General features: G+C 43.2%; 1 protein-coding gene across 1 annotated transcript; it reads right to left on the reverse strand.

Annotated features, from left to right (window-relative positions):
* Positions 1 to 6,744: 6,744 nt before the first annotated feature.
* On the reverse strand, positions 6,745 to 12,016 carry LOC311103923 (GTPase KRas-like; the record flags this gene model as incomplete). The annotated part of the gene is made up of 4 exons (XM_084145544.1): positions 6,745 to 9,068; positions 9,928 to 10,087; positions 10,518 to 10,696; positions 11,906 to 12,016. The coding sequence occupies 4 exons, from the start codon at positions 12,014 to 12,016 to the stop codon at positions 8,955 to 8,957; spliced, it is 564 nt and encodes a 187-aa protein (XP_084001670.1). The 3' UTR covers positions 6,745 to 8,954.
* Between the last annotated feature and the right edge of the window lie 4,245 nt (positions 12,017 to 16,261).

Here is a 16,261-nt window from a genome sequence, read left to right on the forward strand (position 1 = left end):
TCAACCGGTGTCGCTCATTCAGCCGACAGAAACTTTGAACCGGTTCTCCCAATTAAGCAACGAGTCGGAGTCAGAGCCCAAGCCTTCTCAGGTCTCTCCTCCACCTGTTACGGGGTCTGAGCCACCGAAGCCTCCCACCATTAGCTCTGACAAATTGAAAACCCTAGTCATTGGCAACTCCGTTACCCGCAATATTAGACTTAAAAGTAATCATCCAGCAATCATACACTGTTTACCAGGGGGCAGGGCTACCGACGTAAAGGCTAATCTGAATACGGTGCTGGCTAAGGCAAAAACTGGCGAGTATAGGGATATTGTTACCCACGTCGGCACCAACAATGTTAGGATGAAACAGTCAGATGTCACGAAGAGCAACATAGCTTCAGCGTGTAAATTACCTAGAAAGATGTGTCAGCATCGAGTAATTGTCTCTGGCCCCCTCCCAGTTAGGGCGAGTGATGAGCTCTACAGCAGTCTAACAACTCAATCGCTGGTTGAAAACTGTTTTCTGCCCTTCCCAAAAGATAGAATTTGTAGATAATTGGCCCTCTTTCTGGGACTCACCCAAAAACAGGACCAAGCCTGGCCTGCTGAGGAGTGACTGACTCCATCCTAGCTGGAGGGGTGCTCTCATCTTATCTACCAACATAGACAGGGCTCTAACTCCTCTAGCTCCACAATGAGACAGGGTGCAGGCCAGGCAGCAGGCTTTTAGCCAGCCTGCCAGCTTAGTGGAGTCTGCCACTAGCACAGTCAGTGTTGTCAGCTCAGCTATCCCAATTGAGACAGTGTCTGTGCCTCGATCTAGGTTGAACAAAACTATACATGGCGGTGTTTGCCTAAGCAATCTCACTGGAATAAAGACCTCCTCCATTCCTGTCATTATTTAAAGAGATTGTGATATCTCACATCTCAAAATAGGGCTACTTAATGTTAGATCCCTCACTTCCAAGGCAGTTATGGCAATTAACTAATCACTGATCATAATCTTGATGTGATTGGCCTGACTGAAACATGGCTTAAGCCTGATGAATTTACTGTGTTAAATGAGGCCTCTCCTCCTGGTTACACTAGTGACCATATCCCCCGCACATCCCGCAAAGGCGGAGGTGTTGCTAACATTTACGATAGTAAATGTCAATTTACCCCCCCCAAAATGACTGCGTTTCATCGTTTGAGCTTCTAGTCATGAAAGCTATGCAGCCTACTCAATCACTTTTTATAGCTACTGTTTACAGGCCTCCTGGGCCGTATACAGAGTTCCTCAATGAGTTCCTGAATTCCTATCGGACCTTGTAGTCATGGCAGATAATATTCAAATTTTTGGTGACTTTAAAATTCACATGGAAAAGTCCACAGACCCATTCCAAAAGGCTTTCGGAGACATCATCGACTCAGTGGGTTTTGTCCAACATGTCTCTGTAGCTACTCCTTTCCACAGTCATACCCTCCAGTTTTGTCCCGTGGAATAAATATTGTGGATCTAAATGTTTTTCCTCATAACCCTGGACTATCGGACCACCATCTTATTAAGTTTGCAATCGCAAAACAAATTATCTGCTCAGACCCCAACCAAGGACCATCAAAAGCTGTGCTATAAATTCTCGGACAACCCAAAGATTCCTAGATGCCCTTCCAGACTCCCTCCACCTACTCAAGGACGTCAGAGTACAAAAATCAGTTAACCACCTAACTGAGGATCTAAATGTAACCTTGCGTAATACCCTAGATGCAGTCTCATCCCTAAAAACAAAAAACATTTGTCACAAGAAACTAGCTCCCTGGTATACAGAAAATACCCGAACCCTGAAGTAAGCCTCCAGAAAATTGGAACGGAAATGGCGCTCCACCAAACTGGAAGTCTTCCTACTAGCTTGGAAAGAAAGTACAGAGCAATATCGAAGAGCCCTAACTGCTGCTCGATCATCCTATTTTTCCAACCTAATTGAGGAGAATAAGAACAATCCAACATTTCTATTTGATACTGTCGCAATGCTACCTAAAAAGCAGCAAGAGAGGATGCCTTTCACTTCAGCAGTGATGAATTCATGAACTTCTTCGACGAAAAGATCATGATCATTAGAAAGCAAATTACGGACTCCTCTTTGAATCTGCATATTTCGCCAAAGCTCAGCTGTCCTGAGTCTGCACAAAACTGCCAGGACCAAGGATCAATGGAGACACTCAAGTTTTTTAATCCTATATCTCTTCACACATTCAGGAAAATAGTCATGGCCTCTAAACCTTCAAGCTGCATACTGGACCCTATTCCAACTAAACTACTGAAAGAGCTACTTCCTGTGCTTGGCCTTCCTATGTAGATGTCACAAGAATTTTGTTATCTCAATGGTTGAAGTCAACTACTTGTTAAATCTCTGATTAATTCCCAAAAGGTTGTAAATCTCTTAGTTTAAATGAATTAAACTAAGACTCAATCCTGCAATGGTCAGCATATTTATTCATGAGAGCGCTCTGAAACAAAATGGTCATACAATATTTTTATACGCACACGTCAGAGGAAAAATCCCACCCCTCTTTAGGCGGGCTGTAGTTTTCCACTGGAAAACTGCTCTCCTGACCATCAGGTCACACACACACATACACTCTTCCAAGCCTAACGGTTTCTCTCCTCCCTAAATTGGGAGGCCTCTTTATCTTGGTTTCTCAGTTGTCTGTAGACAGTTCTCCCTGTCCTTTGTTGTCTGGTCTAACTCCTACTCAAATTGCTAAATAGTAACACAATGTCAAAATCTTTACTGGTCCTACACACACACACACACACACACACACACACACACACACACACACACACACACACACACACACACACACACACACACACACACACACACACACACACACACACACACACACACACACACATTATTAGATTATAGTCTCAGGATTCTAACACATTTCATAAAGTGGAGTGTAATAATTAGTCATTACCAAATTATTCTATCAATCCACCCTTTGACTAAATATTACACACATACTCCCAAATGATATCTTGTTATAAAAATGAATCACACACATTGAAGCATATAAGTTGATTTGCATATAAAATGAATCACTAGTACAAAACACACTATAATAACACAATTTGCCTGGCATGCTACCAAATTTTACTTCCAACCATAACACTTCTTGTTTAGATTTTCACTATAACTTTCATTGAAAATATATTATTCTTAAACATAAATAATTGTCTCATTTAATACAGATTCATCAGGATTGAAATGTTCTGCATCTTCCACTAGAGCGGGAGGATATAGGTCGTCGTTCCATCGGTCTGAGTTTGGGACGGGTCCACACCTCACCATCTGCAGGGATACTGCCTTTTCCAAAGACCTTAACACAAGACTTCGCACACACAAGATTAAACAGCATCCACATAACACCAAACTGAACATTCCCACCAGAACTGCCCCCACCACTGTTGCCACAATCTGTTTCCATTTTCCAAACATATTATCAAAGCAACCAGTTAATGAGTTGTCAATGCCAGAGTTCTCAGCCAGTTCCTTTGCCAGTGTGGTGAGTCCCTGGAGGGCCTTAGTCACTGACCCATCAGGTGCTGTATTATTGGGGATGAAAGTACAGCACATAGATCCAAACAAAACACAAACCCCGCCCCATTCAGCCAAAAGCATATCCAAAGCTATCCTATTCTGCCATGCCATTAAACTAGTTGCCGCTGTTTGCTCAGCCAATCCCTTTATTGCATCACGAGTGTGATTAATAAACCTCTGTTGGTTATAGTAGATGTAGTTTATCCGATCCATATTCTTATTAATTGTTGACCACCAGAAAAGACTTGATTCAAAACCAGCTGCAATCTGATTCCTAGCTTTGAATTCTTCTGGAACCCCTCGAGGTACTCCTATCCCATCGATATACACCCTCTCATCAAAGGATCCTGGGAGGAGGTCTCGCCTTATACGTGACAACCCACCAGTTTTTGACATGTTGGATCGTTTGACGAGAGTGAAAGGCACTACCAGTTGGGCCAACGCACAGGTTCTGGTCCAAATCGCATGTAGATTAGGCCATAATCTGTTACCACCACCACACAACCACCAGATCAGCACGGGCCTGATTTTTGTTCCTAAAATCCTCTGGCTGCAACAAAGAGGAGAGATTGGTCATGGTCTCTTTAGTTGTGACATTCTCGATGTGGGAGCAGGAGCTAAGATGACCTACCCTGTATCCTATCTTATCAATCTTAGAAAAACTATAATAAGATTCCCCTGAGACTTCAAACGGAGGTAATCTAGGTCAGGGGGACTTCGTAACCGGGGTATACAGATAGTGCAAGTCAATACAAGACTCCTTTACCACATTCCCAGGTGACTTGAACAATTTAACCATGCAAGATAAACCTGACGGAGAGTTAAGGCCCGTCAAGGGGAACGGAGTAGTGGTCAATCTAGGTTTAGCTGTCCCACAGGCGTAACAGTCCTCTTGGGACATAGTTCTTGTTGTATACTGTATCCATTCCAACCATAGGTTCGGATCCCTATACCCAGTTTCCACCTCCACTACTTCCTTCAAATCTATAGTTTGCGCTATCTTCACCACAGCCCCAGTCTCACTCACCTCAGTTGAAGGAGATATTTCACTGGTCGGGACTGTAACATCCGCTGGGTTGATCTCTACCCGGAAAGCCACTAATGGATATTCACAGCATTTGTGGTCAAATCCAATATACCCTCATCAGTAGCCTTTACCTGTTTTAGCGTGATTCAGACTTTCAGACAGTACTTCCCCTTTCCCTACGTTAAGCTGCCTTCTCTGCCTGCTCTTACCTTCCTCGGGCCTGTCCTTACTGACTTGAGTTAGATTAACTACCACTTCTGGCTGGTCAGGTGGGTTTGGGTGTGCTAGGAGTATGGCCCCCATAATCAGACAGCTACCTACCGCCAGGAGACCTGTGAATCCCCACCCTCGCCCTGCGAACATGTCAGACGCCAGAGGCCAACCCATTGCTTTACCTTCTATCAAACTCACACAGGGATGATCAGACAGGGTAAGGGAATCTTCGTTAAGGAGCCAACACTCGAGCCCTAGTGGTGATCGGTTCTTTCTCCTAACTCTGTGTTTGTTCGTCAGGTGTAGCTGGGTTTACCTTTTTGCAGTGTGTGACATGCACCCAGGTGGATCTTTCGGCGATTCTTACAGCGAAGGCCGTCACCAACAGGACCTGATATGGACCTTCCCAACGGGGTGGTTTCCAGTCTTTCTTCTTTAGGGATTGGATCCACACCCAGTCACCTGGTTGGATAGAGTGGGTTACCTTCTCCTTTAGTTCTCCTGTTGGGCACAAAATCTTTGACATACGTGTTTGGTTAATGAACAGTCTCCTCATATGTTCTGCTAGAGTGTCTTCTACTTCTATGTCTGTCTGTTCTAGTCTTCCTAGCTCGGTCATTCTATATGGGCTTCCAAAAACCTTTTCAAAGGGGGATAGTCCCTCTTTATCTGGGGTTATCCTAACCGTGATCAACACTATTGGTAGGCATTGTACCCAATTTCTTCCCTTCACTCCGTGATAACTCTATAAAATCAATTTCCGATTGCTGGACTGGATATTTTGCCAGGGGATATTCCCCCTGGGGTGCTCTCTCTACCTTGGTGATTATTCTGTGCACAGATGACACATCTGGAACAAAACATTTTTTTTTTTTGTAATTCGTTATACCCTAGGCCACAAAGTGTTTCCTAAGTGTCTCCTAACCTGTCCCTGCTCTACCAAAGTAACCTGTTCCTGCTCTACCAAAGTTTATCCTAACCTGCTCTACCATCCCCCCTATTGACACATTGCTTTACCCATGTGTCAATATTTCCGCATATCAAAACAGTGACTTTAATACATTTAATAATTTATCCTTATGCCAGACATTATTTCGTAGAATTGCCCCTTTCTTTACAGTATGAAAATGTATGCACTCACCAACTGCAAGTCGCCCCGGATAAGAGCGCCTGCCAAATGGCCAAAATGCAAAATGTAATCAAGAACATAGGAAATATCTGTTTCCCCGTATATTGTTCCTGTCACCCTTCTTAATGTTATATTTCACTCATTTGCCAATATAAACCCTTACTTCGTATAAGTAAGCAGTGATATTTTATTCCAGGCATCTATTTTTTTTTTAAATGATACGTTGTCTCCTACTGTCCCTTAACATATACTGTAGGAGATTTCCCTCCATCCTGGGAAAAACAAAAAAAACTCCCCCCTCAGAACATATCGGATAACTCAATTTTTCATTAAATTCACTAAAGCTATAAATAACAAACCCATAACCACCTTCCAGTAATCTACTGATTTAAACCTGTTGCATTAATTTATTAAAATATAAACCTATTGTTTAATAAATCCAGAACCTTCGAAAAATGTTTACTACGCCATCAGCCTAATAGTAAAAATGATCTCCCATTGTTCAACGTGAACTGTCTGCATAACTCACTGTTGTATAAACTAACTATTCAGACTTCCGCTTCACATTATCCTCTGCTTCGTTTACTAAATCCTGGCATTAGTAATTTCTATCCACACACCACCAAAAACGAATAGCAAATTTGCATACACATAACTAGAAAGCATGAATTTAATACCATTCTGCCACTAGAGGGCGGTCTCCCTCCACCTGACCCTGCTTACAGATTGACACAAAGGATGGCCTATCAGTGTCTTTCTATTCAACTCGTTTCCACCAATAACAAAAGACACACAAGCCAGAATAGCCAAAAGCCACTTTATTAATGAAACAACCTTAAAGTGACTGGACCAGGGGTATGAAGGGGTAGTACAACTCAGTACACTGGCAGTATGGTCTCTAAAAGTGGAACGTATTCTAGCAGTGTTGCTTAACTCCTGTCATGGGTCCCCCTAGGGCAGGGGTATTCAACTCTTACCCTACGAGGTCCAGAGCCTGCTGGTTTTCTGTTCTACCTGAATTAGTTGCAGCCACCTGGTGTCCCAGGTCTAAATCAGTCCCTGATTAGAGGGCAACAATAAAAAATTGCAGTAGAACTGGCTTCGAGGTCCAGAGTTGAGTTTGAGGGGCCTAAGGGTTGCACAATTGTTTACTTTAGTCCAGCACTACAGTAGCACACCTGCTGCAACTATCAACAAGCTCTTGAGCAGTTGCATCAAGTGTGTTAGTGCTGGGCTATAACAAAAATGTGCAACAGGGGGGTGAGGGGATGCAGGACTACACTACCGGAGAGTTGAGTAACACTATTAGAGCGTTGGTATTGCTGCAGCGACCTGGGCAATGTAACACTACCATAGACACCTATAGGTTACACTCAGTAACCACTGAAACATTAGGGGGATTCTTCCTAGAGGTTGAGTTAGCTCATCCTGCTGGCAACACCAGGGTCATTGTGGGTTCACCTCTCAGCCCACATATTACATCAGTCATTTGGGGATGAGACTTGAAAGTGTCCAATTACCACATTTAGAATACTTCCAACCAATAAAACAGCATTTTTTCACTCAAAGTGTTGGTCTGACACATTTCAGTGTGTTTAAATACCAGTTTTTGTCCCCCGATTCCCTTGTCTAACACTTCAGATATCTGTGGACTGAAATATTTAAAACGTTGCAGATTGAAATACGTATAGAATGAACGCTGTTTCGAGCTCTACATAAGAGAATCATCACGTTTTCTCTGACACGTTCTATTTCAACCTCTTGCAAAAAAAGTCCCCGTCTTCAGCTATTAAGAATGTAAAAAGCTAGAGATATTCCCCAATTAAACATTACTCATTTGCAAAGGCCAATTGAGTTTTGGGATCCTTCAGCTCAAATTCTTGACCACTAAATCATGATGCCACTTAACATGAAGCTATTGGGCATGCACTAAGGAGTATGCTAGCATGGACATTGGAACACAGCCAGAATCTGTATCTGAAATAATACCACACGACGGACATCAAAATGGAGTCTGGCGATCAGAATTCACAATAAACATGTTCATGTACACAACTTTACAGTATAAACGGAACTCAAGCTAGTAGGACACTGAACTGAACAGCTAGCCTAAATAATTGGACATGATCCTATAGAAATGGCAACAGTATAAGGCCATGTTTCCACAGGCAGCCTAATTCTGATATTTTCCCACTAACTGGTCTTTTGACCAATCAGATCAGCTCTTTTGCCAATAATTGGGCAAAAGATCAGAATTGGGCTGCCTGTGTAAACGCTGCCTAATGACACAATAGAGAGCGGTGGCCTTCGACTTTCAGTGATTGGATAAAAATATATATATACAGAAAACGAGAGATTGGTGAGGCTAGTGAGGACCAAAATACCTTCTCTGTTACAACCCTGCGGAGGCGTTTAACAGACAGTAACAGAGATAGCCACTTCTGGGTGTAAATATTGAAGAGAAAACTAACTTGGAATGCATGAATAGCTAGCCTACACTGGCTTCTTACAATGCAGAACACATGTTGGCAAAGACCAAAATTGCTTTTTTCCCCCCCCCATGGTGAAAAAAGAAACAAGATGATCATTTGGAATGTGTAGCTATGTGACTTGGGCCATTAATTAATCAATGAATGAATTACCTCCCTAAGAGACGTTTACCACTAGGGGCAGTAAAGTGACGTTCATATTTAAACCAACCGAAGACATCCCAAATATGGTGGCTTTAAACCCAGTCTATAAATCCCCTCAACGCTACAACATCTAGTTTCTTGTTACAACTGTCAAAAAACAACATGGATAAACTGAAGTCACAATACTAATGGAGCAGCCAATGACAAGCAACAGGAAGTGAAGTTTCCGTTACTACAGCGACGACACTAATGACAGAAAGTGGAACTTGATGCGTTCACCATTCCGGATCCACTGTCAATACGAGAGGTGACGTCTCCCATGTCGTAAAGGAACTGCTGTGTGTGAAGGGGTTATAGGGCTATGTGCAGTGTGTGTGGTGTTATAGAATGGTGCAACGTCTCTGAGTGCTTTTCTTGCTCTTCTTGTTGCTGCGGTTGGTTTCCTTATACCTCCTGATCTCCCTGACTAGAGAGTAGAACGCCTCCTCCACTCCCTGGAAGACAGAATGAAAGAATGGAGAAAGTTTACACTCACATGTAGAGTGATTGAATGCAGCTGGGTCGCCTTCAGTACTCAAAAACAGAGCAAATGTTCAGAGTAGAATAGGATAGTGCTACCTGAATGTATCCAATAACAAAAGTTATCCCATTTGTGCCCTCATAGATACTGTCATGACTGCAGTGTACAAATGTGTCATGTTACCCAATACCTTTGGTGAGTCAGTTGAAGAGTTTATTCAAATCATTTACACAAAACACACATTAGCCTTTAAGACATAGGAGTCTGTCAGGACAACACAGGGGCTATAGGACATCACAGGGGGCTCTAGGAGTCTGTCAGGACAACACAGGGGGCTCTAGGAGTCTGTCAGGACAACACAGGGGGCTCTAGGAGTCTGTCAGGACAACACAGGGGGCTCTAGGAGTCTGTCAGGACAACACAGGGGGCTCTAGGAGTCTGTCAGGACAACACAGGGGGCTCTAGGAGTCTGTCAGGACAACACAGGGGGCTCTAGGAGTCTGTCAGGACAACACAGGGGGCTCTAGGAGTCTGTCAGGACAACACAGGGGGCCATCTCAATGGTCTAGCATCTCCTCTTCCCTCCCTTGTCCAGTTTGAGGCCCAACAGACCTGCTACATGGACCTATCATTTCTGCAGAGTGAGAGAAGTAGGAGAGCAAGAGAGAGGCTAGCGCTGCTCAGTGTACATTTACACTCTGGTTCCATTTTCAAGATTCCCACCTGTGAACATTTGATAAAGTGGTTCAAGTGCTGCTCAAAGGTTATGCTTCCAGTGTAGCTGGTACATTCCTACTACACCCCTGTGTAGTTCCCCTGGCTGTAAAACCCACCTGTCTGGTTTTGGCGGAGGTCTCCACGAAAGGCACACCGTAGCCGCGGGCCAGCTCCTGGGCCTGCCTGCTCTCCACGCTGCGACTCCCCAGGTCACTCTTGTTCCCCACCAGCACCATAGGCACACTGTCACTGTCCTTCACTCTGTTGATCTGTTCTCTGTGGAGGGGGGGGAGAGGGAGAAAAAAGGAGGGAGAAGTGGAAAGGAAGAATAGGACAGAGAGAGTCATGTGTCAAACAAATGGACATGAAATAAACATCTAAATCTACTTTCAATTCCAAAGCCTCATCTCCGTTGTAAATTAGGTGACAACAGTTCTTCCATGTACGCCCGGCCGGACGGGAACCGACATGGTTCAAATGATCAGAAATAGTTTACTCCAAACGGAAACCGCTTTGCAACAAAAACTAGAGTTTCTATTGGACAAATTCAAGTAGGTCCCTCCCCGTTTTGTTCTGTTTGCTTCCTAGAGTAAACGGTTTCCATTACAAAACGTTTCGCAAACAGGCCAAACATTTCACTACGGTCTGTGACTAATGAACACACTCCAGGTGTAGGACAGCAGTCACTGTGACAGACAGTCAGTACCTGTACAGGTGAACGTCCTCAAAGGACTTGATGTTGTTGATGGCGAACACACAGAGGAAGCCCTCCCCTGTCCTCATGTACTGGTCCCTCATGGCGCTGTACTCCTCCTGACCTGCTGTGTCCAGGATGTCCAGCAGACACGTCTCTCCGTCAATCACCACCTGCTTCCTGTACGAGTCCTAGGTTGAACGTAACAAAGCTTAACACCGGGATTCTAATATCCCATAACTCTTTGCATAAATGAGGAAGAATTCGAAACAATGAGAGCAGCGATGCTATTACGCAATGCTGGTCCCATCAGTTTGTTTATTTTCAAAAGCTTGTCCTAACCTGGGTATCTTCAACCTAGTACAAGTCCTAAAATAGGGGTGTGTTCATTAGGCACCAAACGGAAGGAAACGGGCTGAAACAGGGAGGGACTACCTGGACTTGTCCAATGAGAAAACGTGTATTTTTGTTTTCCATTGCAAAACTGTCTTTTTTTTCTGTTTTCTGTTGCATGCCCTAATGCAGTGGTTCCCAACTCTGGTCGTCGAGTACACCCAACAGCACACATTTTTCTTGTAGCCCTGGACAAACTCACCTGATTCAACTCATTGAGGGCCTGATGATTAGTTGACAAGTTGAATCAGGTGTGCTTGTCCGGGGCTACAATAAAAATGTGTACTGTTGGGGGTACTCGAAGACTGGAGTTGGGAACCGCTGCCCTAATGAACATGACCCAGGTCGGGGGACTTGTCAGTCACAAAGGCAACAGGTGCTAATTTCAAATAGACTCCTACCACTGACCCATAGGTACTGGTGTGAATCTGAATGGATTGGAAAGCATGATCATAACAACACGCTTGGAAAGTAATCATCACTCCCCCTTTGCCACCCTCATAGCTTACGGATCCACTCTGTAAATTATTGGAACCATTTTGCTAGAGGCAACATTTATCCTAACGTAAATATTTTACCATCAGGAGATTGTGGATAGATACTTATAGAATAGAATCTACATAGACTCTATATGCAAGTTGCATATAGTGGGTTGTTACATTTGAAGCAGGCGATTTCAATCGAATTAGCCTACTATTAAAGGGCAACTTCACAACTTTCTAACCTCATATTCATTATCTCCAGCACCAAACCAGTGTCTACTTATGCGGAAAACAGCACATTTCTACGAAAAAAAGAAAGATAAGACCCAATGACATCAAAAGTTTTTTTTAAACATTGATTTGAGCAACAAAAATAACATCCTTTTTTTAGGAACCCTTCTTATCCTTTTTAACTACAGATCATAGAAACGTGCTGTTTTCCACATATGTAGACACTGGTTTGGGGTTGGAGATATGAGGTTGCCCTTTAAGATTCACACATACAGACAAACACCTGCAATTCACCTCGATGGTGGGGTCGTATTCATCCACAAAGTGATTCTGGATGAGTTGGATAGTTAAGGCACTCTTCCCCACACCTCCAGCACCCACCACAACAAGCTTATACTCAGTCATGCCTAGAGAGAGAGGGGGAGAACGAGAGAAACACTTCAGTATGTTTCCTTTAAAGCTTCACATAGAAATGTGCGTTATAGATCTGTCATTCTCATTGAAAGCAAGTCTAAGTGATAGATATGTTCTATGTAAGCTATTTCTATGCTTCCCGTTCTTTAGTTGTGTTACTTACTTTCGGTTTTGTACACCAACTTCAAAACAGCTGAAAATACAATTTTTTTTTGTTATGGAAAATAGATTTCACCGTGGTTTAGATGGTACAATGATTCTCTAGACTATATATGCTTGTTTTGTCACAAACTGAAATTAGGCAAACTATTAGAATTTTAGCAACCAGGAAATGGCGGAACGATTTCTGCATATTGCATCTTTAAATCCATTGCAAAAATTCTAAACAGTTCGCCTAATTTCACTTTATGTGACAAACCAAGCATGTATAGTCTAGAGAATCATTGTACCATCATCTAAACCACTGTGAAATCTCTTTTCCATAACCAAAAATATTGTATTTTCAGCTGTTTGAAGCTGGTGTACAAAAACGAAAGTAAGACGCAAAAACGAAACTTAAAACAGGAAACATAGAAATAGCGCACATAGAACAGATCTACCGCTTCTTAGACTTGCTTTCAATGAGAATGACAGATCTATTACTCATATTTCTATGTACATTGTTGGGTCACCCAAAAAGCTACATATTGCAGCTTTAAAATGTTGAATCCATAACCTTTAAAATTATTTAATTGGTTGATTTAAGTACTAGTTGATTGATTCCTTGTAAAGAAGTTCTGCTGTGTCATTGTGTCTCGTTGTGTGTGTGCGCGCGCATGTCAAATTTTGACTTGACTGTATGGTTCATTGTAGCAACCTTAACCCAACGACCTCAGAGATTCGGACCTCTTGGCGTAACGATTAAGGCGTTGGGCGTGACAGTCGCTGGACCCAGGTTCGAGTCCTGGTCGGGGCTACCCCCTCGAATTCGCTACATTGGTGTCGGATGGGGGATGGCGCCTGTGAGGCCATCGGAGAGGGGTGTACACGTGAGGGACTTGGTATAGAGAAGCGTGGGGACACACTCTCCCAAAGGAAGTGGGACCTTAACCAAACCTCACCAAGAGATTCTGACCTCTTGGCATAACGGTTAAGGTGTTGGCTTGACAGTCTCTGGATCCGGGTTCGAGTCCCGGTCAGGGCTAGTCCCCGAATTCACAACAATATGATACATTAACTCATTTCTGAACCAAACAAGTCCTACATTTTAGGCAAACTATATAATTTTTGCTCAGGTGTGAGGTCTTTCTTTCCAATTAGGTAAATTCTAGACAATATTTATGTACCCCTTTTGACTGAAGAGCACCCCCAAAGGCAAACACTCTGTATACTCTTTCAATTGAAAACAAAGCATCAGTAAGCTTATAAATAAACCTCAACTGCAAAGGCAGAGCCCAAGCCAAAGAAGGAGAAGGCAGCACCTAAGCCCAAGAAGGCTGAGGAGGTGAAGAAGGCTGAGCCTGAGGAGAAGGAAGTGATCACAGAGAATGGAGAAGCCAAAGCTGAGGAAGAGGCACCAGAAGAAGAAACTGAACAGAAAGAGGAGGCGGCCGAATAACATCTCTCAAACCACATATTTTATCAGTGCTCCCTGTACCTCTTTTTCTTGTACAATTCAGGGGTATATTTTTATTGACCATTTTCTAAATGTAGGTTTTTTAGTAGTTTGATTGAAGAAACACATTTTTTTATTAAACAAAAATTACATTTGGAAATGGGGATTTCATCGCATTCCATCTCCGGAAACAATTACGTCAACGGTTTTTATTTTTTGCTGGGAGGGATGGGGTGGGAATGGGACAGGTTGCTGCACCAAGAACATGCAAGCACGTCGTTTACAGGATCCGTCCCTCATATAGCCTATGGAATGTTAGTCTCTCAGGCAAGCTGCATGACAACATGGTTGTTTTATGAGGGACGGTATACAGTGGGGAGAACAAGTATTTGATACACTGCTGATTTTGCAGGTTTTCCTACTTACAAAGCATGTAGAGGTCTGTAATTTTTATCATAGGTACACTTCAACTGTGAGAGACAGAATCTAAAACAAAAATCCATAAAATCACATTGTATGATTTTTAAGTAATTAATTTGCATTTTATTGCATGACATAAGTATTTGATCACCTACCAACCAGTAAGAATTCCGGCTCTCACAGACCTGTTAGTTTTTCTTTAAGAAGCCCTCCTGTTCTCCACTCATTACCTGTATTAACTGCACCTGTTTGAACTCGTTACCTGTATAAAAGACACCTGTCCACACACTCAATCAAACAGACTCCAACCTCTCCACAATGGCCAAGACCAGAGAGCTGTGTAAGGACATCAGGGATAACATTGTAGACCTGCACAAGGCTGGGATGGGCTACAGGACAATAGGCAAGCAGCTTGGTGAGAAGGCAACAACTGTTACCGCAATTATTAGAAAATGGAAGAAGTTCAAGATGACGGTCAATCACCCTCGGTCTGGGGCTCCATGCATGAGGAAAGTGAGGGATCAGCCCAGAACTACACGGCAGGACCTGGTCAATGACCTGAAGAGAGCTGGGACCACAGTCTCAAAGAAAACCATTAGTAACACACTACGCCGTCATGGATTAAAATCCTGCAGCGCACGCAAGGTCCCCCTGCTCAAGCCAGCACATGTCCAGGCCCTTTGAAGTTTGCCAATGACCATCTGGATGATCCAGAGGAGGAATGGGAGACGGTCATGTGGTCTGATGAGACAAATCGAGCTTTTTGGTCTAAACTCCACTCGCCGTGTTTGGAGGAAGAAGAAGGATGAGTACAACCCCAAGAACACCATCCCAACCGTGAAGCATGGAGGTGGAAACATAATTCTTTGGGGATGCTTTTCTACAAAGGGGACAGGACGACTGCACCGTATTGAGGGGAGGATGGATGGGGCCATGTATCGCGAGATCTTGGCCAACAACCTCCTTCCCTCAGTAAGAGCATTGAAGATGGGTCGTGGCTGGGTCTTCCAGCATGACAACGACCCGAAACACACAGCCAGGGCAACTAAGGAGTGGCTCCGTAAGAAGCATCACAGGGTCCTGGAGTGGCCTAGCCAGTCTCCAGACCTGAACCCAATAGAAAATATTTGGAGGGAGCTGAAAGTCTGTATTGCCCAGCGACAGCCCCGAAACCTGAAGGATCTGGAGAAGGTCTGTATGGAGGAGTGGGCCAAAATCCATGCTGCAGTGTGTGCAAACCTGGTCAAGACCTACAGGAAACGTATGATCTCTGTAATTGCAAACAAAGGTTTCTGTACCAAATATTAAGTTCTACTTTTCTGATGTTTCAAATACTTATGTCATGCAATAAAATGCAAATTAATTACTTAAAAATCATACAATGTGATTTTCTGGATTTTTGTTTTAGATTCCGTCTCTCACAGTTGAAGTGTACCTATGATAAAAAATTTCAGACCTCTACATGCTTTGTAAGTAGGAAAACCTGCAAAATCGGCAGTGTATCAAATACTTGTTCTCCCCACTGTATGTATTGTGTGGTGGATGAATTACTCAAGGGGGAACACATTGTTTATAATGAGGAAAACATTTTAGAATGTTAACTCTTGTACTCATTACATTTTTCTTAACCATTCTGCTTAATAAATCTATTCCCTAGTACTGGAGTTTCTCCCTATCAGGCCTGTGCATTGGGTGTAATTGGTTTTGTGTCTGTTCTTGTGCTGTTGTCTGTGTCCAATAATGTTTGTACCATGTTTTGTGCTGCTACCATGCTGTGTTGTCATGTGTTGCTGCCATGCTATGTTGTCGTTTTAGGTCTCTCTTTATGTAGTGTTGTCTCTCTTGTCGTGATGTGTTTTGTCCTATATTTTTAATCCCAGCCCCCGTCCCCGCAGGCCTTTTGCCTTTTGGTAGGCAGTCATTGTAAATAAGAATTTGTTCTTAACTGACTTGCCTAGTTAAATAAAGGTTCAATAAAAATTAAAGTAAGGTGAGTAACACGACAAAGGCACAAGGAAACCTGTGGTATCGACAGTATAGCCAACAGCAAATTCACATAATCTGCCCTTTTCAGTGATTTGGAATAGCCTACTAACAGACAGCCTATGGCCCGGAGAATTGTCTGATCATTGCATGTTATCAATCTTTATTCGCGGTCATTACAAAAACATGCCGGTATCTACTAGCAAAGAGGCTGGCTCTAGTTTGACCCAGATTTGATG

The sequence above is a fragment of the Coregonus lavaretus genome (genome assembly GCF_964263955.1).
Source record: "Coregonus lavaretus genome assembly, chromosome: 2".
In the NCBI taxonomy this organism is placed as follows: domain Eukaryota; kingdom Metazoa; phylum Chordata; class Actinopteri; order Salmoniformes; family Salmonidae; genus Coregonus; species Coregonus lavaretus.